Consider the following 23,742-nt stretch of genomic DNA (forward strand, 5'->3'; position numbering starts at 1 on the left):
AACCACTGCCATGGGCAAGGACACCTCCCACTATCCCAAGTTGCTCCAAGCTCTGTCCAGCGTGACCTTGGACACTAGCAGTGATCTAGGGGCAGCCACAGCTTCTCTGGGTAATCTGTGCCAGGGCCTCCCCACCTTCACAGGGAACGACTCCTTCCCCATATCCCATCTAACCCTGCTCTTCTGTGACGGGCCGGCACCGCCACCCTCACCTGCGGCAGGTGCGGACACAGACCCCGGGCTGTGAGGGACAGGTGCTGCTGGGGCTGCCCGGGACGGGCGGCGGGAGGACCCCAGGTGAGGGAAGGACCCCAGGTGAGGGAAGGACCCCGGAGTGAGAGCGGGACCCCAGGTGAGGGAGGGACCCCAAGGGTGAGGGAGGGACCCCCAAGTGAGGGCGGGATCCTGGCGTGAGAACGGCGATTTCGAGATGCGGGAGGGACCCGAGGTGAGGGAGTGACCCCAGGTAAGGGCGAGACCCCGGCGTAAGGTCGCCGACCCCAAAGTGAGAGGGAGACCCCAAGTGAGGACAGGGGCCGCAGCGGGCCACGGGAGGCGGGACCGGGCGGGCACCGCCTCAATGCGCGGCCGGTGCTCCCCGGGGCGGCAGGCGCAGCTCCATCCCCATCCCTAGCCCGGCTGGCAGCAGCAGCCCCGCGGCACGGCCGGGGCTCAGCCCTGTCCCTCGGGGCGGCGCTGCCCCAGCCCTGCCCGGTAGGGAAGGCGGAGCGGGGCCGCAGCCGCGCGCAAACAAAAGCGGCGGCGCTTCCTGCGCCGCGCCTGAGGGGAGCGGGCGGTGGGCGACAGGGTCCGCTGTCCCCTCTCCCCGCTCGGTCTTTGCTCCCCTCCGTCTGTCCCCGCTTTCCCGGTTCATCCCAGCGCTCTCCCCGCTCCGTCCCGGGTCCGTCCCGGTTTATCCCCGTGTTCTCCCGGGTCCGTCCCGGATCCATCCCCGCTCTCTCCACGGTTCGTCTCGGTCTGTCCCCGCGCTCTCCGCGGTCTGTCTCCGTTCCCCTGGCCCGACTGCCCCCGGTGCCTTTCCCGGCCGGCGCGATGCCTGTCGCTGGGAGCCCCGGGGCGCTGGGCACGGTGCTGCTGCTGCTGCTCACCCTGAGCGCCCGCGCCGTGCCCGAGCCCGAGGCGGTGCCCGAGGGAGCCTCCACCCTGGCCTTCGTCTTCGATGTGACCGGCTCCATGTACGACGACTTAGTGCAAGTTATCGAGGGCGCATCTAAGATCCTGGAGACGTCGCTGAAGAGACCCAAGCGGCCGCTGTACAACTTCGCGCTGGTGCCGTTCCATGACCCAGGTAGGGCATTCCCCGCCGTGGGCCGAGCGGGACCTGGCTGGGGCGGGCAGGAGGCGGGAAGGGCAGCAGAGAGCTCCCGAGGGCTGGCAAAAGATTGGGTTTCCTGCGCTTGCAGAGACTGGAGTCCAAGTATTCCTGTCCCATCATAGTCGTTCTTGCCGCACGCGTTTCTCTGCCGAGGGCGAGTAACCTTTTGTAACCACCACCTCCCTATCTCTCTACAAAGCTTCCTAAAGTCTTCAGGATAGATTGGAGTGGGCTCTAAGTGCGCTTTGTGCACCAAGGCGTAGCTTAAGGGATCAAATACTCTTCTTAATTGTCCAGATACGAGCTGAAGTAGTGTCAGTGAACTGCACGTGTAGTGGTAACTGTGCTACTGAGTTATTTTCCAATGCCCTTCCATGGGAGCGCACTTAAGAACGTAAATAATGCAGTTGCACTCTTCCTCTTGTCTTGTTATCCCACGTTTATATTCAGAAACGCAATGGAATGAACATAATTTGGGGATTTTTTTTGTTTGGGGTCTTCTTTCTTTTTTTTTTCTTTTTTTTCCCTCCCCTTCTGCTGTACATCGTGTGCTCCTCTCTTACAGCATCTGTTTTTTGTTCCCTTCCTTTCCTTTTTCTCTGGCTTTCTTCCTCTTTGCTTCTTTGCTTGTCAAATTCTTCTGTTGACTTAAAGAGGAAATAGCAACAGGATGCCCCAGGCTGGTGATGTGTGCTGTACTGTGCAGTAAAAACTCTCTTAAAAAAAAAAAAGGAAAATAGAAAAATAATCAGAAAGTGGGAAAAAGCCCTTGAAAATTATCTTTTGGCTTTAGTTCCCATGGAGTATCTCAGAATATGCTCAATGCTTAAGAGTTCAATTTTTGCAGGAATGTCAGCAAAAAAAAAAAAAAAAAAAAAAAAAAAATGGACATCCACTTTATTCCTCCCAGTCACAGATACTTCTGCTTACAAGATATATGATTGTTGTTGGTGTAAATACCTTAAACCAAGTGCTTTGAAAATTAGAGGGAATAGCTTGTATAGGTTCTCTTTTTTTTTTCTTACAGAGCTGTTCATTGTAGTATCAGAGTGTTCTACCACAAAAGGGTCCTTATTTTTTCCACATTTGGTGTAATTGTCTTTTTGTTTTCCTTCTGTTCCCCCTGTCCCCCCGTTTTTTGATATTTTATGGAACAAACTTACATGGGACTTTAAAAGCATCATGCCACAGAAATAAACAAGAAGGGAAAGATTTGGGTCAAGTGTAGAACCTAGAGCTCTTTTATATCCTTCTGGAAAATCAAGTTCATCTCTTTGGAGCTCTTTTCCATGGAATGGCCAGAAAATCAAGGAGGATGGGTTAGGAGTGTTTTGGTTTGATTTTTCTCTCAATGCTTGTCTATCTTCTCTTTAGTGAGCAGAAAGGGATTCAGGGTAGGAGTTGACAGTTCTCTTTTTCAGAATGACTGGGTAACTATTCCATCCACAAGAGAAAGAAGGTCTTGTGTAGTGCACTTTTAATTTGCAGGTTTGTGTGGTGGTCCTTTGTTCTTGTGCATGCTCAGTAAAAAGAAGTCTCAGCTTTCTCTCATGGATAGTCCTGTGCTTAGTTTTCATCACAGATCACTTTCACCTCGTCTATTTCAATAGCTCCTGTTTTCTTTCTCATCTCATATGTTTTCTTTCTCATCTCATATGTTTTCATTCAGTTTTTCTTCTGCACATTTTCACCTTTTCAGTCCTTTTTTGTGTCCTCCTCACTGTCTTTGCTCTCACTGCCTCTCCTGGTCCTTTGCTTGTGTTCCAGACTGACTCATTTGACTATGCTTTGCTGTACCACCCCTCCTTGCTCTGTACAAACCTCACCAGCAACAGATCCACTGCCACCTTCCCCTGCTTGAGTCACATTTTCCCACTCACTGACTTCTTGCTTCCTTGCCTCCTCCCCCATTCCCTCTCTTTGCACAGGAGATCCCTTTCCTTGGCAACTGTTAGACTTCATTCAGTGGAGTGACTGAAACTTAAACCTGCAGAGAACTGACCTGCACAGCCCAGAGCTGCTGGCAAACGTGCCTCAGAGTATCCTGTTACACCTCTCTGTGTGGAAGTCCAACTTCCCTGAGGGGGCCTTGCTTCTTAGAGTGATGGATAACTTGTGAGGGCAGAGAGCTCTCTCAAAGTGGAGGATGGACAGTTTTCAACTTATTTTGTACTGGTTTCTGAAAACTATTTATTTGGTCTTTCTCAGAGTTAGAAAGACACACCACAGGCCAATGTCTTGAATTTTATGTATGTGTAAGGTCCAGATGACTGCTAGTCATCTGTAGCGTACACCTTATGATGAGGCACTTGAAAAGAAAATGTAAGAAATGCAGCTGTGACCATTTCAGCCTCTTTTTTTTTAATCTATAGATAAGTAACTTTACTCAGAAACCTCATAAAAATATTGCTTGGTAACTATTTCACAGTATCCAATTCGTTTACCTAGTGTTGTTCTTTCTGAAGGTTGCTCAACTGAATGAATGAGCATGAAGTTATTTTTTTCACAAGTTGTGTTGTTATTCACTTAAATCTTTTTCTGCAAAAAGAGCTTCATATGTCGCTGCCTCACAGGCAAAGTTTCTGGATGTTTTGGTGAGGTGCTGTGGTCCCTGGGGCAGATGGGACTCTACAAGGGGTACAGATAGAGTTGGGGCTCAGGTCCAAGGAGCTTGTCTTTGTATAAAGGTGCCCTAATGCAGATTCACTGTTGATAGGTAATTGCAGTTTAAATTGGGTGTGGATTTGGTTTTAAACTCTATTGTTTTCCTAGTTTGTATTGCAGAGTGCACTTGGCATCCCATCGGGTACAACTGGATTGTAAATTATTTGGTATAAATGTAGTCTAGCAGAATATGGGAGGATTTTTAAATAACTCAAAGTGTGGCATTATTAGTGCTGTACTGAGACACTGGAGCTTGTCCAAGGAAGGGAATGGAGCTGGGGAAGGGGCTGGAGCACCAGGAGGAGCTGAGGGAGCTGGGAAAGGGGCTCAGCCTGGAGAAGAGGAGGCTCAGGGGGGACCTTGTGGCTCTGCACAACTCCCTGACAGGAGGGGACAGCTGGGGGGGTCAGGCTGTGCTCCCAGGAGCAAGAACAGGAGCGGGAACAGCCTCAGGCTGTGCCAGGGCTGGTTCAGGTTGGAGATCAGGGAAAACCTTTTCACAGAAAGGGCTGTAAAGCATTGGCACAGACTGCCCCTGGTGGTGGTGGAATCCCCATCTCTGGAGGTGTTTAAAAACCAAGTGCATGTGGCACTTGGGGACAAAGTTTAGTGGTGGTGGTATTGGGTTGATGGTTGGATTTGGTGATGTAAAAGGTCCTTTCCAATCTGAATGGTTCTGTGATTCCATGATTGTGATGTGGAAATGGCCTGGGGTGTGGGATGGTAGATTTAAATGTAGTGTTTTCCCTACTGCAGTGGGATTTTGGTGAAACAGGAATACAAGTATATTTTTAGTATCAAACCTGAGGCTTTTGGCACAGAATTATGGCTTATGGAAAAATTTGTCATGGGTTTCATATTCCTATACTGTGTACCATCTGGTGGGATGCAGAGAGTTCAACTCTGGAAAAACCTTTTGCTTTGGATTCTACTTTGTGAATAACCATGTCCAGGGCTTTAACAGATTACAGGGATTTTTTTTATTGTGGGCTTTCAATGCCTAAATGTGATCACAGAACTTATGTAGATAGTGAAAAGGGCTGTTGGCTAAGAAAGCTCTTGCCAGACTTGTGTTCAATGGAAAAACTGGCGTGGGGGGTGGAAAATTGTCCCAAATTTAAGAAGAGTTGGCACAGGAAAATTTTGAACTGGAGCTAAAGCTGGAGATCAGCAAATGCTTTTGTAGTTGCGTGTTGTGGGTCCTAATGTCCTACTAACTCCTAACTCCCATTGTATCCTGTGGAAATGGGATTGGACTTGGAATGTCTTTATTTAACATCTGTGGCCAGCTTTGCTATTTTTTCTTTATGCCATTAAGGAATTTTGGAATGGAAAATAAGCCTGAGAGGACTAATTCATCCCTATTATTTTTCTGTAAAGCTAATGGAATTATACCAGTCATAACTCACTCTGTGTGATTTAATCAAGCATTCCTTTAGTGTGAATGGCTATTCTATAGACCAAACTCCAGTAATTAATTAAAACAAAAATGAAGGGAATATGTAGCCTTTGGACTTCCTAGGGTAGAGAATGGTGTTTGCCTGTTCATACTCTGCAGTATCTACAGAACTGTGAGCATCTCCTGACCATTTTCTTACAAATCAAATGGAAAACACTGTGTGAGAAAAGGGGAAACATTAATAATGCTTAGTTTAGATGGGAAAACAGTATTGAACTTAAGTCACATAGTGTAGGAGAACAAGGAATAATTTTTTTTCCTTGATCCCACTCCTCTCTTTTGTGAGAGTAAAGCTCTTTCCTATCTTGAAGTGAAGTTATGCACATAGTGAAGCAAGTAGTTATGTTTAACTGGAGTCTCCTTTAACAGACTGGCAGGGCTGTGTTTGGAACATGGTTAGGCTGCTGAGCCACATAGTAGCTTGGATCAAGTTCAGGAGGTCATATGAAAAGTCTGGGAACTTTGGGCTTTGCAGGTTTGATAGTTTTTTTTAGAAGTTATAATGAAGAAGTAATGTTTTTTCCAGAGGAAGAATTCTGTGAAATTAAAATTAGGCTATTAATGGAGTCAAAGTTTTTCATACTTCCTGACAGAAAAAGTACTGTGGGTGTGCAGATGGATAATGGAGAGGGGAAGGCATTTCTGTGTCCTTGCTGTACCCTCAGCTGGATGGTGTCACAGATAATGTCACTGCTTTTGCCTCTCACATCCAGCTCTCCTGATAGCCCTTCTCCCATGTGTTGCCCTGCACTTTTGCATTCTTCTGTCACTTGAGGTCTTTGATCTTGGGCTTTACTCTCAGATTTATAGATGTCTAAACTTCTCAGGCAGAGGCTGAATGTGTGTAAATCAGTTGGAGCAGACGAAGAATGACCCTTCTGGTATAGCCTGAAGAAAAGGGGCATTGTCTTCAGCATTCCCTCTGCTTCCTTTGTGTGGTGGAAGTGCTTCAAGGCTTGTTATTAGTTTCATAAGGAACAGGAATATGGCTGTGGAGAAACACTACTGCAGCAGTGATTTTCAAAGCAGGGAGAACAAGTTTAAGGGAAAAGTGGTGTTCTGTACTGGTATCTGAGTTTGCCCACACCACTGAAGTGGGATGGGGTCAGCATGAGAAAAGATTGATGTCACAGCAGCTGTGGCTGCCCCTGGATCCCTGAAAGTGTCCAAGGCCAGGCTGGATGTCACTTGGAGCAACCTGGGAGAGTGGAAGGAAGATCTTAGTGGGCTTTAAGATCCCTGCTGAAGCCAGCCTGTGATTTTATAATTTTAATGAAAAGGGAGACAGCTGAAAGAGGGAGAGGAATACGACCCTGTGTTCCTGGCCACATTCCGGAGGCCTCCTTACCTTCCTTGGTAGGTAAAACTGCTTGAAACTGTTAGAAAACTGTCTTCTGTTTGAAATATACAAATTCTTAAGTTGCCCAGAAGAAATAAACTGTTTACCAGTGAAGTTTCTGTGGGCAAATGTTTTGTGAAAACTGGGTACTTATCAAAATCCTATAGTTTTTATAGGATAATGTGTTGGTTTTGCATGACCTGGTTTTTGGTAGCAGGGGTGTCAGAAAGATGGCTCCTGTGAAAAGCTCCTGGAAGCTTCTGCCCTTTCCAGCAGAGCCAATTTCCGATGGCTTTGAAGCTGGACATGCTGCTGGCCAAAACTGGGCCTATGAGAGAGGCCAGTAACACCTCTGTGATGATGTATTTAAGAAGAAAATTGAAACCAAGTCATGGATTTTTGCTCCTAGTCAGAGAGGAGGAGGAGGAGGAGGAGGTAAGAACATGTGAGGGAAACAACATGGCAACACCACCTTCTCCACAAGGTCAGTGGAGAAGGAGGGGCAGGAGGTGCTCCAGGCACCAGAGCAAGATTCCTCCACAGGCTGTGGTGAGACCAGGGTGAAGCAGCTGTGCCCCTGCAGCCTGTGGGGATCCTCAGGGGATGCAGAGATCCACCCAGAGCCCATGGGGGAGGTGCCCATGCCAGAGCAGGTGGATACCTGGAGGGAGCCCTCTGGCCAGGTGGAGAGAGGGCTGCTCTCAAGGGCAGCCTGTCCTTGGAGGACTGCACCCCATGGAAAGAGAGCCCCATGCCACAGCAGTTTTGGGAGGGCTGTGTGCCCGTGGGAGGGCCTCACCTTGTGGCAGGTGTGGTTTGGCTGCTACTTGAGCAGCTGGAGAAGTTCACAGGGAACTGTCTCCTGTGGGAAGGGACCCCATGGTCTCACAGGGAAAGGGCTCCTCTCCTTAGCAGCAGGAGAAAATCTCAGTGATGAGCTGACCAAAACCCCCCTGTCCTGTCTCCCTGTGCTGTCGGTGGGAAGGAGGGAGGGGCTGGGGGGAAAAGGTGTTTTCAGGGCTTATTTTACTTCTCATTATCCCCCTCTGGTTCTGTTAGCAATAAAATTCACTTTGCAACCTTAAGTTTGCCCTTGAAGTGTTTTCTCCCAGTCCTTATCTTAATTCACAAAGACTTTAACTTTTTTTCCTCTCCTTTGCCCAGCTGTGGCAGGGGAGGACGAGCAAGGGACTCTTGTGGGTGCTTGGCATTGGGCCAGTGCCAAACCACAACAGATAGAGAATTGCCTCAATTCTCTTTGAAAAGTGTAAGGTCTGAGGCTAAGAAAATTGTGCTCTCCACTTAATTCAAGTAGTTGTCTTATTTGAGAGTTGAGTGGCTTTTATATTGCTACCGGTATTGAAAGTGGGAAAAAAAGGTGCTAATTTAGGAAGTCTCATCTCCCTCTTCTTCTGATGGATCACAGAATACCAGATTAAAGCTGGTGACAGCCAATCTGTCAGAGCTCTGTGTTTTGGTGGCCTCAAATTTGTGAACATCCCATCTGAAAACTCAAGAATGTGTAAGGATTTGGAGTTTTTTGGAAGCTGGTTTATCTTGGACTTAGATACACAGTGACAGAAATAATAAGTGTACATCCAAATTCTGAGTTTTTTCCTTGGTGTTTCAGGAGATGCAGTGTAAATGTACAAATGTTCAGTGCTGCCTTGGTATGTCTGAGGGTAAATGATAAGCAGACATGGGAATATTAACTGAGAATTCTGCTCTTTTGTGCTAAAACTGATGAAGTATTGCTATTAATATTTCACAAGTGACACACACTTTCACAATTTCAATGGGAAATACTGCTTCCCTAAAGCTCAAAAACTGCTCAGTGTTATTACCACTACCAAGTGTTATTGTTGCTGTCATCAGGTGAGTGGCTGTCAGGCTGTGGAAGTGAAAAGCTCTTGGCTGATAAGGATGAAGTCTAAAGCACTTAAAGACATTTTCCATCTCTGAGGCTTCTGGGATAAGCATGTGGGAAATGAGTGTTTGAAACCTTATTGTCATCCTTAATGGAGACATTGTGGTATCTATAAAATGAATTCCCTGAGATTGCATGGATGTTTTCTTGTTCCTCTAGAGGGATTTATCTGGGGTCCCTCTAAAAGTAACTGCTTATATAGGTCAGAGATGACAGTAAGTATTGCCAGTGCCAGAAGCTCTGAAATTTGTGAGGCAGTCAAAAAGTTGTGACATGATCCAAAAGCCTGTTAGAGCATCACTTACAACTTATTTTTCTGCTGTCTTAACTCTGCATGTCCAGCCCAGAAGATATGCACAAGGGTGAATTTCCCCTCTGATTCTTGAATCCTTCTGGCAAGGGGAAGGATTATTCTCCATGTTTTTATTTGAAGATACAGTAGAGATTCTTTCCTTGGGAAAAAAATGATAATGCCTCAAATACATAATTCTTTTCTGCTTTGAATTACAAATTATTTTTCATGTTACATTTGAAATTGTTGCCTACAGAACTTGGAAACTGCTTGTTCTATTTTGCTTTGCTCTCCTCATTTCCAAGTGGTTATAATTCCAAGGGAAGCTCTGCAGCTCATTAACAATGTATTCCAGTGCTGTTCTGTCCTTCTAATTACTACTGGCATCATATATCAGGTGAGCCTTGCTGTTTGTTAGCAGTGTGCACCTTTTCCCTAGGGCTGGAATTTGCACAGAGGATAGTTCACCTGTTGTGTCCCATGTAAAAGTCACAGTACCCTTGTTAACTCAACTTTTAGGTATGTGACAACTCCCAGTTTCTTAACCACTTTTTAAACAAAGAAGCTTCCTCATTCACCTTCCTCTCTTCTCTCCTGCACTCTGAATTTGTTTCCCAGGGGTTACAGCAGCTTGTATTTCACACAATCACACAGAGAAACCAAATTAATCCTATTCATGGCAGTAATTGTTTAACACTGGCCACGGGTCTTGATGGGATCTCTGTGGTATGGGAAGCAAAGAGCAATTTCTGCTGCTGCATGCATCTCCTGGATTTAATGCACACAATGCACACAAATCAAATTCCTACTGCTGTATGGAAAGCAGATATTTGATGCAGATCCTCAAGTACTTTTAAGCTATGAATAAGCTGTCCCTCCCTGAGGCTGATAAGTGTCCCATTTTCATCTGTAGAAAACAATTATTTTCTGAGAATGCATGGTAATGAAGTGAATAAGGAGCCATGAATATTGTATATATCTTTATCTCACTTTAACTGAGGCAACAGTGTTGATTGTTAAGAGAATTGTCACAGAAATATGACAGGAAAGTTGAGAATGAGTCCAATTGGAGTATTTCCGTCTTGAAATGTTAAGCTTCCTCTTTTCAAGTGCCAATCCTAGAGGAAAACTAAGAAAAAATATGTCTTTGTGGTGGGGAATTAGAATCATAGAATTGTTAAGAGAGGTGAATTGTTGAGAGGTTGGATGAGACCTCTTAAGATCATTGAGTCCAGCCACTAATCCAATGCTGCCGTGTTCAGCACTGAAGCATGTCCCCAGGTGCCATATTGACATGTCTTTTGGGTACCTGGTGGGATGGTGACTCCTCCACTGCCCTGGGCAGCCTGTTCCAGTGCCTGGTGAAGAAATTTTTCCCAATATTCAATCTTAACCTCCCCAGAAGCAATTTGAGGCTTTTTCCTCTCATCCTGTCCCTTGTTCCCTGGGTGCAGAGCTCAACCCCCCTGGCTGCCACCTCCTGTAAGGGAGTTGTGCAGAGCTAGAAGGTCCCCCCTGAGTCTTCTTTTCTCCAGGCTGAGTCCCTCTCTCAGCTCCCTCTGCTGTTCCTGCAGCTCCAGCCCCTTCCCCAGCTCTGTTCCCTTCTCTGGACATGAATTAATAGTGAATGAATGCCTCTAGGGAAGAGAATGAAGTTGAGTTCTCAGGGAGAACAAAAGAAAAGAGCCACCCAAGACCTGAAAACTGGTGAAACTGTGATCCTTAATCCTTGCTCTGTGTGCTGCACTGCCATCCAGCAGTACTGACTTGATAAGGAGCAGGTGTGAGGCCATGCCCAGGTGCCTTTTGAAAGCTCACTATTGGGTGATGCAGAGGTGTGCTCTGTGTTACCTGCAGAGAGTGAACAGTACCTGTCCTGAAGAGGGGGCATGGAGTGATGGGACTCCCTGTGCTGGTACAAGTTGTGTTTGAGCTTTTCTTAACCAATGAGGAGCAAAAGGAGTTTCTGTTGGGTTGATGATTTGTTTCAATGAATCATGCAATGTTCATTCTGCATCCTGCTGGACCAGCTTGTTAGAAACCTTAGAGCTATTTCCCCTGTAATGTGAAAACAGGGAATGGTCAGAACCCAAAGGGTGCCAGAGCTCCAGGAGCTTTTGGACAATGCTCTCAGGCACAGGATGGGATTGTTGGGGTATCTTGTGTGGGGCCAGAGATTGGACTGGATGATCCTTGTGTGGATCCCTATGAACTCAGGGTACTTTGTGATTCTATGACTTGAGGTCCCTGTCATCTTTTTTCTTACTTGTCCTTTATCCTTTGTGTGTGTATCAGAGGCTGCTTGGAATTCATACTTGAGTGGATTCTGCTCAGTGGAGGATCTAGCTAAACCAGATTAAGGACTATGGAAAAGGAGCAGATATTTCATTTAGTTAATGTACTTTGAATGTGGCCTAAAGCCTGGCAGGAGGAACCCTTTAGACAGACAGCCCTCAGATGCCAGTTGGTATACATTTTCCAGTCAATGATTTAATTGCTGGCATATGCTGTGGCTTTGGTTTTGAAGGAGACACATGCATCAGAGGAAATATTGAGAACATATGTTGTTCAGTTTGCAAATGGTGAAACAGTTTCTCTGTTGAAAGAGAGTGATGGTGTTACTTGATCAGCTCACCATGCCTTGGTAATCAGCAGTTTTGTTAGAAGGAATAGGATGGATTCAATGAAATATGCTCTGGGCTGGCTGCTTTTTGTGCTTCATTACTCCAGCCAGGGAGAATGTTTTACCCCTCACTTACATTGTTGAACATAATGTGTTTTTTATATCTGTTGCTGGTGTTTAGGATTTCCTGTTTGATGTGTGCTGCTCTGAGATCAGATTTACGAGATCCTTCAGTGATGCTGGCAGTGAATTCATGTCGTGCAGTTGTTGTTGGGTGAACTCTGGGTCCAAGATTTGCATTTTGCAAAGGGATTGTTTGCAGTGCTGCATTTTTAAGGGGGATCAGAATGGTTTAGGTAAGGCGTATCCCCTTGTGATCTGTGGTTAAGCTTCTTTTGTTGCTATTTGAGGAACAGGAGCAACTTAATCTTTGGTAACTGGTTTTGCCAGAGGATAAGCACAATGACTTCATGTTTCTGAAGCACTTGGTTGGGATCATGGTATGTCAAGATACATGAAGCCACGACACTGAGGACAGAATTATCCCGTTTCACTTCAGGCACTTCACTGAGACTCTCAGCTGAGGGGCTGGTGACCCAGAGGCTCTTCCTATGAATCACAAAATGAAACTGGCACCTTAAGGAGCAATTAATCCCCTGTGAATTTTTAAGTACTCATTGGAGATCTCATTTGCTTTCACTGGCTGTAGGGGAAGCAAAGGTTAGTTCAGCCAGAGCCCTGAATTTAGAACATAGGAAGTTAATTGAGAGGTTTTCTGCTTTCTAACATTCTGCACTGGGTTGACTGTCCACATAATAGTCCCTGAGGTTTGTTTCATGCCTAGGTTTTCATCCTACCACATGGATACTGAGGGCTCTTGGAATAGGTTATTCCCACATGGTGATTCCCTGGTCCCAGGGAATCAGCAGCTGGAGAAGGCCCCTGGCTGGGCAGCCCAGCACACCCTGAGGGCTCCTGCCAGCCTGCTCTGCCAAGGACCTCGGTGTGTGACTGATCATGGGGCTACTCAGGAGTTTGTGCACCTCCTCTGCCCCCTCCACAGATTACTGGCAGGGTTTGAACCTTGGGTGTTTGGAGACCCTGTCTGTGTCAGCTAAAGGAGTGACACTGGCAGCTCCAAGGCTGATAGTGCCATGGGACAATTCCCAGTCGGGGGCTGGGATGCACCTGGTGCTATGTGCTGCCAATGTAAACAGGCTGTGTGGGTTCCTGCAGCAGTGGTAACCTACTGGTCTGTGTCCCTGTGCTCCTCCATCTTGATTTGCTTTGGCACCCTGGGTACTCCTCTTCACTCTGACCACTTTGCCAACTTGTAACCCTTCTCCTACAACATTCCTAGCCTAGATTTCAGTCTACAAGGCATTACTGGTAAGATCATTTTTGGAAATGATGTATTCCCAGACAGTGAGCCAGCATCAGCAAACATTGCAAACAACCAGAAAGGGTTGAATTTACTCGCAGTCATGTGTCCCTGTTAGCAGGCTCATCCATTCTTGCTGGAATAGTGGCTTCCTTACCATTTGCTCTTGGGAATAGGTCAGTAAGTGTGTGATATAGGTACAATGAATGAATATTATGCAACATTAAAAGCCAATTTCATGTATTCTCATACACAGTGGAGCCAAATATCAACTTTACAGGATAAATTACAACCAGCAAAGCTTGCTCAGCAATGTGAGGTAACCAAAGCAGAACAGTACCCCAGTTCTCAGCCTGGAAAAATGCTGCTGGAGTGAGTGGGGGTGGGTTTGCAGCATGGAATGAAAATGAAGGAATGTCTTGTGTTGCTGTAGTCCCTGTTCAATGTCTGGGCTGTTTGCTCAGGATAGCAGCTCTGAGCTGTGACTGTAGGTTACTGCTGGACTCCTGCCAGCTTGTTTAAATTAGATTCCTAGCCCGGGGGCTGGGGCGGTCAGCAGGAAGCCATTGTAATTTTCATGCCTTGGACACCAGTGTATTTTCATGAGCTGAAGTGAAGTGTCTCTGGGGATGCTGAATATCTCTGAAACATTTCCTGAGTTCTCTTAAGTTCTGTAATGGTATGTCCGAGTCTGTTTTCCAAAGGATGGAGCTTTTTGTTTAGTTAGTGAGGTCTTAGTTCACTTGAGTAGTATGCTTTTGCTGTTGGAACTTAGTGAGGAACAGAAGAGAAAGACTGTGCAGGAAAAATGATGGGCTCTGTCTTAGGACAGCTAGTAGTACTGTAATTTCTTTTGTGCCCCCATATTAATTTGTATTTCTGTTTACTAAGGTCTTCATGAGATTGTGACTCCAAGCTACTGTGTCAGAGCTGGGTTTTTAGGCTGCGAATAGGGGAAATGTTGGGACAAGCACACAATTCAGGTAAAAGAGCAATAGCTGGAGCACGCAGGCAGAGAACCTTTGATTCTGCCCATCTTTGGGCAGATCTTTTCTCATTTGTTGTTACTTACACAAATACAATAGTGGTGTGGTTTTTAATTAGAGATCTTTAGCATCCCTGTGCACACTAATTGCTGTCATGTACCAGTTTCTGAGTATCAGAAACACAACAAGAAACCAGGGTGTTGTCCCTGCTGATGTCCTGGTTGAAATAAGGTTTGCTGATGCCCTGGTTGAATAACTTTGAGATAAGACATGGTATGCCCTGGCTGGGGTAACATCTTGGCTATTCTCCTACAGCATTTGGAGAACATAACAAGGTGCTTAGGCAGTGGTGCTTGGCCAGGATTGTTTACTCCTGATTTAACAACATACCATTTAACAACATACCACTTAAACCCCTGCATCTCAGTGTCTCAGGATATTTTGGATATCTGTGTGGTTGGCTTTGTTTTGTTGGTTTGAGTTTTTTTGGTTGAGTCTTGGGTTTTTTGTTTGTTTTGTTTAGGTCATGTCTTTCCGTTTTTAAATTTTACATAAGCTGAATCAAATCACAGGAAATTCATGTGACCTACCCCTGAGTCACAGTTCTCTGTGTTAACCACAAAACCACAAATCACTTTTTTCTCCATGAAATGTTTATTCCTTCTTTTCATTTCTTTCTTAGTGTGTCTGACTCCTCATCTTTTTATCTTCTTTGTCTCTGTATTCAGCCCATCACTTCCTCAAAATTTCCACTGACCCTTTTCCCTCAGAGGTTCAGTGTCCCTTCTCAGTACTCCCCTCCATATCTGAAGATTTCTTGGCAGTCTGGAGTATCTTTTGCATATACACACTGGATCCTGGTGGTGAAGTGTGCTGGTGCTAAAGAGAATATATTCTTGCTCTGAAAGAGGTGCTGTGTTATCCACAAGAAGGTTTGTGCAGGAGAACACAGAATCATCGAATGGGTTGGGTTAGAATGGACTTCAAAGACCATCTAGTTCCAGCTCCCTGCTGTGAGCAGGGACATCCTGCAGTAGTTCAGATTGCTCAAAGCAATCCATTTGGACTTCTGTCACTCCAAGCCCTTGTCCCAAGTCTGTCTCCAGCTCTCTTGGCCCCTTTAGGCACTTGAAAGGATTGTGATGTCTCCCTGGAGCCTTCTCTTCTCCAGGTGATCGCCCCCAGCTCTTCCAGGCTTGTGCCAGAGCAGAGGCACTCCAGCCTCGGGAACACCTCCATGGCCTCCTCTGGACTGTCCAGCAGGGCCATGTCTCCATGTCTTTCTTGTGCTGAGGGTGGAGTCTCACCAGAGCAGAGTCGAGGGGAGAATCCCCTCTCTCAACCTGCCAGGTGGTGTTTACCTCATCCTGAATGAGGCTGGTAGCTAGGACACATCTCATTCCCACTTCACATGTTGGCCATGGGAGTGAGTACTTCTGTAGATTTTGTTCTGGGTCGAAATTGGACTAACTGACCCTGATATTTTGTTTTCTGAAATTGTGCTGACTCTGTTAAGTTACGCTTTCCTAAAGTTGTAACTGTAGTGGACAAAATAATTATTGTTCTGCACTGCTTCCCTCTTCTTTAAGGTCTTGGCTTTTGCTGATCCCCAGCCATGAGTGCTGCTTGGCAATCCCAGATTCATTCCCAAACAGTTTAGGTTAGCAGAGGCTGAAGAAGCTCTTTAGTTTGGGTGCTTGATTAGAGTGCATGAGCCGCTCTGGGGCTCATGAATAGAGGAGGTGATGGCTTGTGCTGTGGTGGTTCTGGCCAGCAGCACTGGCAGTGGGCTTAGCTGGCAGAACTGCAGCAGGGAGGGAAGGAGCATCTCTAGTGCTAGTGTACTGCAAGGATTGAGTTACATGGGATCTGAGTATGAGGGAGAATCTGGACAGTCTCTGTGAATGCTGACAGTGGGGAAAAATGAGGCTGCTTTGTGTGTCAAGCTTTGTTCTCAATATTCTGCTGTGGCTTATGCTTAGGGTGTGAAAAGTGGGGATCATGTCATTGCTGTAAAACGTTGGCCCTTTCTCTACCTTCCAAAGTTGATTTGAATGTCATTCTGTTACCCAAATGAGCCATGGTATAGGGAGGTGAAAATAACTATTGGCTAAATGGCATTTTGAAGAATTGGCAATTTTACCCCATCAAGCAAAACTTTTAATGCCTTGGTGGTTTGTCAGAGCCACTGATATGGTGTGTACCTGTGGCTGGGACTTTGTTTAGAGGGAAGGTTCAGAAATACTCCCCAATCTAGAGGTGTATGGTATGGTCTGGAGCTGGAGCTGCAGCTTAGCAAACGGTAAGAGTTTGTATTCCTTTCTGGAAAGGACACAAGGGAGGCAACTGAAGAGATGCTGTTGCATTCCTGCTTTGTGGGGATGAGTCTTGGTTCATTTCAAACTGTCCTTTTTACTAAAGAAGCAAATAAGAAAAGCCCTGAATAAGTGAAGCATGTTTTGAATTTACTCATTAATTTGTATAAATCTTGCTTAGAGGTAGATTTGAAGTACATAAAACTTTTTCATTCTGTAGAGAATTTTGGCTGTGGGTATTTATGGGATAACTCAAGTCCATCTCACCTTGTGTTATGTAATGTTAAGCATTAAACACTTGCTTAGTTACTTGCAATGAAATGTCCCATTGTGTAGATATAAAAGCCTTTTTTTCTCAGTTTGATATTCTGTCTCTGATCAGGTTTTGATCTCAGTTAACATGGAGTAAATCCAGAGCAATTCCATTACAGTCAGTGATGCTAGTTTGGATTTACACCAGTACAGTTCAGCTCAGAGTCTGACTTTGGTTGTCTGCCATCTTATTTTGCTAAATATTACATCCTTCCCAAATATCCTTTCTCATCTTGTCTTCAGACCTTGCCGGCTCCTCCTACTTTACCAAATTCCAAGAGTAACAACATAGGTGAAGTTTACTTGATGAAAGATTGTTTGAGCAGGGTTTGGTTTTTATTAGCTCAGCTGGTTTTCATTTTTTCAGCCCTGTTTGAAGTCTGATTGTGCTCAGGCTGGGATCTGGATCCATCCTGCTTTTCCTACTTGACTCAGTTTTGTCCATTAGAAGTGCAGTGTTTTAAATTACAGGGTGCTCCCCAACATTATCGTTCAGTAAGAATTATGTGCCTCAGTGATGCTTTAAAGCAGTTTTTAACTCCAAAGATCAGAAAAAAGGAAAAAAGAGTACCTTAAGGCATTACTGCTAATTAGCAACATAACATGTTTGGAAGGGCTCAGTATATGTGAGGTGTGACTTCAGAGAATGAAATGAATTAAATTTTTCCTGGTTTTGTTGATATTTCCTTTGTAGAAGTGTACACTGAACTTTCTTACAGAGTATTTTAATTTATCATGTGTGAAGAACAGCTGGAATTTCATCTAGGCTATTCTGTTAGTTAAATAGGGTTTATTATTCAGGTTTGCAGTTTGGACAGTTTTATCTATGTTTATGTAGTTTAGCTGGACACTGGGGTCTCGGGCCTCATAATCATTCCAGAATTAATCCGTAACATTTGTCTTAACATTTTTACAGTTGGGCTTTTGCTGGTATAGTATTGCTACATTCATGTGATGATAAATAATCCTGCCCAGGATATCCAGCCCCAGCTCTAGGGATAAAGAAGGGATAGGAGATGGGAAACACCACCTCATTTAGTTTGGAGACCTCAGGCACAAAGTTAAGCAAAACACTTTGGAATGTTTTTATATATATTCTATTGATTTTGATACCCTTTTCACATATCCTTAAGTGTTGTCCTGAGTGAGGCCTAAAAATTTCCCTCTGGCAGCAAAGGGAATGTTTGGTAGAAGTGGTGATTTAAACCTGAGCCATCCTGCTGTAATCATTTGGATACTATTTTGTACTGCAGGCACCTGAACAAGATCTTTGAGAGACTGGATGACTATCCATGTCTGTACCTGAATAGTTTCTGAATTCCATGGAATGGCAGTCTTCACTGTGACCATTTCAGTGGGCAGTTGGTACAAAAAAATGGTGCCTTGAGCCTGCTCAACAGGCTGCTGTTTAAAGAATTAGTGATGCCCTTGCCATCTTTGTTCCTTGGCCTTCATGTTCAGGAAAATTGCCTTCACTCTCAATGTATGCAGGAATTCCATGCTGGTCTGTGAATGTCTTTAAGACACTGGACGGAGGGGCCAGAGAGAGTTTGCAGCTCGAGCACTGAGCAGCACAGCAGGGCAAAGACAGAACCAGTCTCTAAAAGGTCTCCTTTCCTTTCTAAGGAAAGGATCAAAGACAGGCTGGGAGAGCTGTGGGAGTTCACCTAGAGAAGAAAGGTTTTTGGGGAGACCTGAGAGCCCCTTCCAGTGCCTAAAGGGGGTTCCAAGAGAACTGGAGGGGGACTCGGGACAAGGGCCTGAAGGTTCAGGAGGGGGAATGGCTTCCCACTGCCAGAAGGCAGGATTAGGTAGGATGAGAAGTTACTCCATGTGAAGATGGGGAGGTCCTAGCACAGGGTGCCCAGAGAAGCTATGGCTGCCCCTGGCTTCCTGGAGGTGTCCAAGGCCAGGATAGAGGGGTTTGGAACAACCTAGTGGAAGGTGTCCCTGCCCATGGCAGGAGGTGGGATGAGATGAGCTTTAAGGTCTCTTCCAAACCCAAGCCGTTCCATGATTCCATGCCATTCACTGGGGGCATCCTCAGTGACTATACTTGCTGCAGCAGCTCAGGAATTAGCACTCATCCTTCAGTTGTGTTGACTCATGAGGGGAGTCAACTCCCCTCAAACACTTCAGATATCCAATGTGAGCTGTCAGACTGTATTTGAAAGGACCTGCCACTTCGGAGAGTGGATTTTCTTCCAGACACAATGCAGGCCCTGAGAAAATATGCTTTAGATTGACCTACACAAACAGTGCAAGTCAGGTGGTAACATTGATTTTTGGAGCTTGATGGCTTTATGGTCACAGATCCAAATTCCCCAGAGAAGATATCTTTGTGCTTGGTGTTGTATAAAGAGGCTGAACTAGTTTAGTGAAAACAATCATCATGGTAACTGCTTCCATTTTTAAACTGTAATCATTCTTTTAGAGTGAATTTGGTAATTATTTAGCAATCGATTATTTCATTGCCTTGTGAGAGTTCCATGTTTTTCCAGTAGTCAGCTGAGTACACTCCAGTCTGTTTGGGCTAGGCCAAATGGAGAGTAAAACTGGGAAATACAAGTTTCAAGACAAATGAGTTAGTCTAAAATAATTTCTATCTAAACATAAATAGTGGCATTATTTCAAACAAATTTTACAAGATGAGTGAACAGAAGACAAGGTTTTGCCTAATGTATTCCTGTTTAGCTGATTAGGGCAAAAAAGTTAATGTTCTCATCCTCCTTCCCTTCTCCCTCTCTGTTCACATCTGCTTTTTGATTTAGTTTGGAGCATGCTTGCATTTTTACACCAGTAAAACTCCATGGAATTTTACAGCCCACAAATAGTATTTAGTTTTTCACTCTCTTCCTCTCTTCCACAGCTTCCTAAAAACTTCCTGAGCCCTGAAACCTGCATCAAGAGCAGAAATATTCTGATGCCTTTTTTTTTCCTTCCAAAGCCCTGAAACAGCTTTCTTCTAGTGAGGTGTCCCAGTGCTCCTGTGGGCTGTGCTGTGTCTGTGGGTCAGTGCAGGGGCACTGGGCCCATGTGGGGAGGTGATAGAGATCTGCACAGCCGACAAGGCTGGGCAAAGCTGCCCGGATTAGCAGCTCCCCAGTTAAGCTCTCGTGGATCCTGCTGTAAAGAGCTGCCCGGAGTTCTTGCTTGTGTAGAGGAGCTGGCAAAAGGCAGCGTGGTTGTAAGGGAGCTTGTTATAAATGACTCAGACCCTGAGTGGGGATGAGTTATAAAAAGTTTTATTGAGAACTAATAAAAATACACAAAACAAAAGGGACAGCGCTGGGAGTGTGGCTTGATGCCAGGGGCTCATTCACAAAATGTCGGCTCCGCCTTTTAGACACCTGGGAATTGCATTAGCAACATGAATATTTATGAGTGGTCATACATATTATAATATTTTTCTTATGTACTTGGCCCCTCCCAAAGTCTTCCAGTCGACCCTGCTCCATCATCCATTGGTGGAGTCCTTCTCACAGCTTGATTGGAGGAGAGGGGTTACCATGCTGAGTTCCCCCAGGGACAAGTGTCCCCCGTCCCTGGCTGTCCCATGCAAGGGGCACAACCTGGCCTTGGATGCTTCCAGGGATGGGGCAGCCACAGCCTCTCAGGGCAAGTCCTTCAGCTTGCTAGGGCAGCTCGTCTCCTTTTAAAACTTCTCATACCCTTGAAGTTTTCCTCTTCTGAAGGATGATGAAGAAAGGACCTGATGAGCTTTTAGGGTTCTGTGTCCTGCCTGGATCCAGGTCACACTGAGACAGTGACATGCTCTGAGTTCTTGGCTGAACCCTCAGAGCTGCTGTTTCAGAGCTAGAGAAGCAACCTGAAATTCTTCCTGAAGAAGTGCATGGCTCTTCTTGCTTTGGGCTTCTTTCTGGTCTTTTCTCAGTTGACATTTAAAGCTATATTGTTATATAAGACAGGAGGAAACAGCTTCAAGTTGCTCCAGGGGAGCTTTAAATTGATATTAAGAAAATTTCTTGCCTCGAAGGGTTGACAAGCATTGCAACAGGTTGCCCAGGGAAGTGTCACCATCCTTGGAGGGATTTAAAAGCTGTGTAGATGTGTAACTTGTGGACGTGGTTGGTGGTAGACTTGGCCATGCTGGATCAATGGCTTGACTCGATGATCTTAGAGGGCTTTTCCATCCTAAATGATTCCATGATTCTCTATTATAAGATGTTTTGCTCTCTGACTGAGATGTCAATATTATATGACAAATGACTGTGGGCAGAAGTGATGCTTAGACATGGATTGGGGGATTGTTTACATACCATGCAGTTTACATAAGTCAGTGAATGTGCAGATTCCCTTTCCAAAGTGACAACTAAAGATGTGTGTCTTGCAGCCAGACCCTCAGCAGCACTGAGTGTGAGACTTCTGTGCAACGGGATTTATTTACCAAATAGTCATTCTCAGGGGTTGTGTGACTGCTGTGGGGAGAAGTTCTGGTTTTTAATCCTGGCAGATTAAAACTGTGAAATGAGTGCAGTGCTGCAGAGGGGGGAGAAGAGCCTCTGTGCCTCTGTGCAGAAGGCTCCCAGCAGCCCGGCTCCAGGGGTTGCAGCCTGTCTCAGGGAGGAGAGCTGCCAGGGAGCCCTGTGTGCTCTGCTGGGCCAGACTCAGAGCTGGGAAGAACCAGAGGCAAGGCATTCTGACTGCTGTGGCCCATAGGGAGCAAGGAGACACATGAGACCACTGTCACCACTGAGCTATTCTGGCAGTGTGGAGACACTGCTCAGCCTGGCCCGACTCCTTTCCCCTTCCCCTGGGTTGTGGTGAGCGTTCCAGTTTCTCAGCCTTGGTTCTCTGGACTTCTGCAAGAAGTTTATCCCTTACTTGAATGGTTTTTGCTTAAAAATGTTTTTCTTGGTGCCATTTAGAAAATGACACAATTACAAATGATACAGGCAAAAGTGAAGGGATGGGAGAGAGCTGCTTCCAGCTGACTCGCCAGTTACCAAAGTAAACAGTGCTGTAATGAAGCTTTTGAGAGCTCATCTGGCCATGAAAAACTTGCTATATCTTTCTTTTTAAATCGGCCTTTCAATCCAAACCACATATTTTTAAAAATAGAATGAAAGTGTTTCAGTATCCTCTTTTTCCTGGGTTGGCTCTGTCAGATAAGCTATTTTGCAGTCTTATTTTCTGCTTCTTTTTCCCACTGCTTTCTTGTACAATAGAGTCCTGCAACAGCCCAGGTTAGAAGGCACCACGAAAAAATAATCTGATCCAACTTCTCAAACAGAGCCTCAGCAGGAGTAAGAATTGTGTCTGATAGGTAGAAATAGAAAATGAATTATTTAGAGTCTTCCCTGTTTAAGTTAGTAATAGATTTTTAAAAAGACCAGAAAGTTCATGTTAACCTGGAACACCAGTAACACCCTTCTTTGAACATCCTTAAATGGGTGTTTTAATTTCAACTAATTGATGCCTCTTTATTCACAGTAGTGTTTGAGGCATCATTGGACCCTTGTTAGAGCCCTAGGGATAATATTCCTAACTGGATATTGTCAGAGTGAATAATTGGTGTACACCGTGTTATCTGCTGTAACATTCTGTGTTCTGTCAGCTGCACATGGATTAGTTCTGTGAAGTGGAGACTTATCTGGAATGATACAGTACTATTGTACAGTATTACATTAGACATGGATTGGGGGATTGTTTGAATTTACACATTATACATTATTTGAATTTACAGTACTAATGCCTGAAAGGACAGGGTTGAGGTTTCTAATCGTTTTACACTGGTAGTCCTTTAGCAATTCACTTTATAGTGGAATACTTGGATGGGAGCTGGGGTCTGTTCTGACTGAAAGCAATAAAAACTCTGTCAGTTACTTGGAAAGAAGGCAGATGCATTTCTAGTAGTAAAAAGGAAAAAAAGAATATTTTAGGTACAGAGTAACCTCATGCAGAATATCTCAGTTTTGTACTGAATGTGACACTGCCTTCTCCCAGCAGCTGGCGTCAGATTACGTGACTTTTGTTTTGTTTGGAAATCTGCATTCTCAAAGGATGGCAGCTGGATATATCTAAAAGCCTTTCTGAGATTCTGAATGATGTTCATGCACATGTGTGTATGTGTGTGCAGGCAGACGCAGGTCATCTCCTAGAACCTTGGTTTTATTCTCCTAGAATTTTCAAAATTGAACTTTTTTCTTTCTTCCTTGTGTTTTATTGAGAGACGAATAGCTTGGTATGAAAACTGAGGGGACCCTATGTAGTTGTGCTTGAATTATTCAAGTAGGTAGTTCTGTGTTTAGTGTCTACCTTTTCCCTTTGTTTAGGGCTAATTGAGTAATGATGTGATTTGCTGATACTTTGCTGAGCAAAGTTTAATTAGTGTTTCAAGGATTGTGTCTGGCATCTGAAGGAATTCAGCTCAGTCTTTATTTTTTTGTGTTTCTTCTAGGGAAAAATGCCTAAAACTTACCACACAGTGTTTGAGCTTCATATCCAACAGTGGTCTTTTTGTCCCGGCTGTGTAACTCCCTCCAGCCAAAGGAACCTCCCGAGACCCATTTAAACTTAATAGACCATAGTGTATCCATGGTCAGATGGAGAGCCACCAAGGGGGATCAGGGGGATGGAGCCCCTCTCCTATGGGGAAGGCTGAGAGCATTGGGATTGGTCAACCTGGACATGAGATGCTCTGTGGTGACCTCACTGTGGCCTTCCACTGCCTGAGGGGAGCCTACAGGAAAGATGGAGAGAGACTTTTTGCAGGGGATGGAGGGACAGGACAAGGGGGAATGGCTTCCCACTGCCAAAGGGCAGCATTGATTCAATGTTAGGAAGGAATTGTTCCCTGTGAGGGTGGGGAAGCCCTGGCACAAGGGTGTCCAGAGAAGCTGTAGCTGCCCATTCCCTTGGAGTAACCAAGGCCAGGTTGGACAGGGCTTGGAGCAACCTGGGATACTGTAATGTCCCTGCCCAATGGATGGAACTAGACGACTTTAGGATCCCTTCCTACCTAAGCCTATGATTCTATGATGATTTAAAATAAAATGAACTTTTACCATGTGAAAGCAAACCCCAACATAAGCTTGTTAAAGAGCAAGACAGAGTTAATATGGGAACATACTCTGGGAGGTCCTTG

General features: G+C 45.2%; 1 protein-coding gene across 1 annotated transcript in view; it reads left to right on the forward strand.

Moving 5' to 3' along the window:
• Nucleotides 1-759: 759 nt before the first annotated feature.
• HMCN1 (hemicentin 1) overlaps nucleotides 760-23,742 on the forward strand; it is a 165,321-nt gene continuing 142,338 nt past the window's right edge. Inside the window, 1 exon segment of the mRNA XM_009088425.4 lies at nucleotides 760-1,309. Within this exon segment, the coding sequence (XP_009086673.3) occupies nucleotides 1,054-1,309 (256 nt within the window). The 5' untranslated portion in view covers nucleotides 760-1,053.

Source organism: Serinus canaria, chromosome 8 (genome assembly GCF_022539315.1).
Source record: "Serinus canaria isolate serCan28SL12 chromosome 8, serCan2020, whole genome shotgun sequence".
Taxonomy (NCBI): domain Eukaryota; kingdom Metazoa; phylum Chordata; class Aves; order Passeriformes; family Fringillidae; genus Serinus; species Serinus canaria.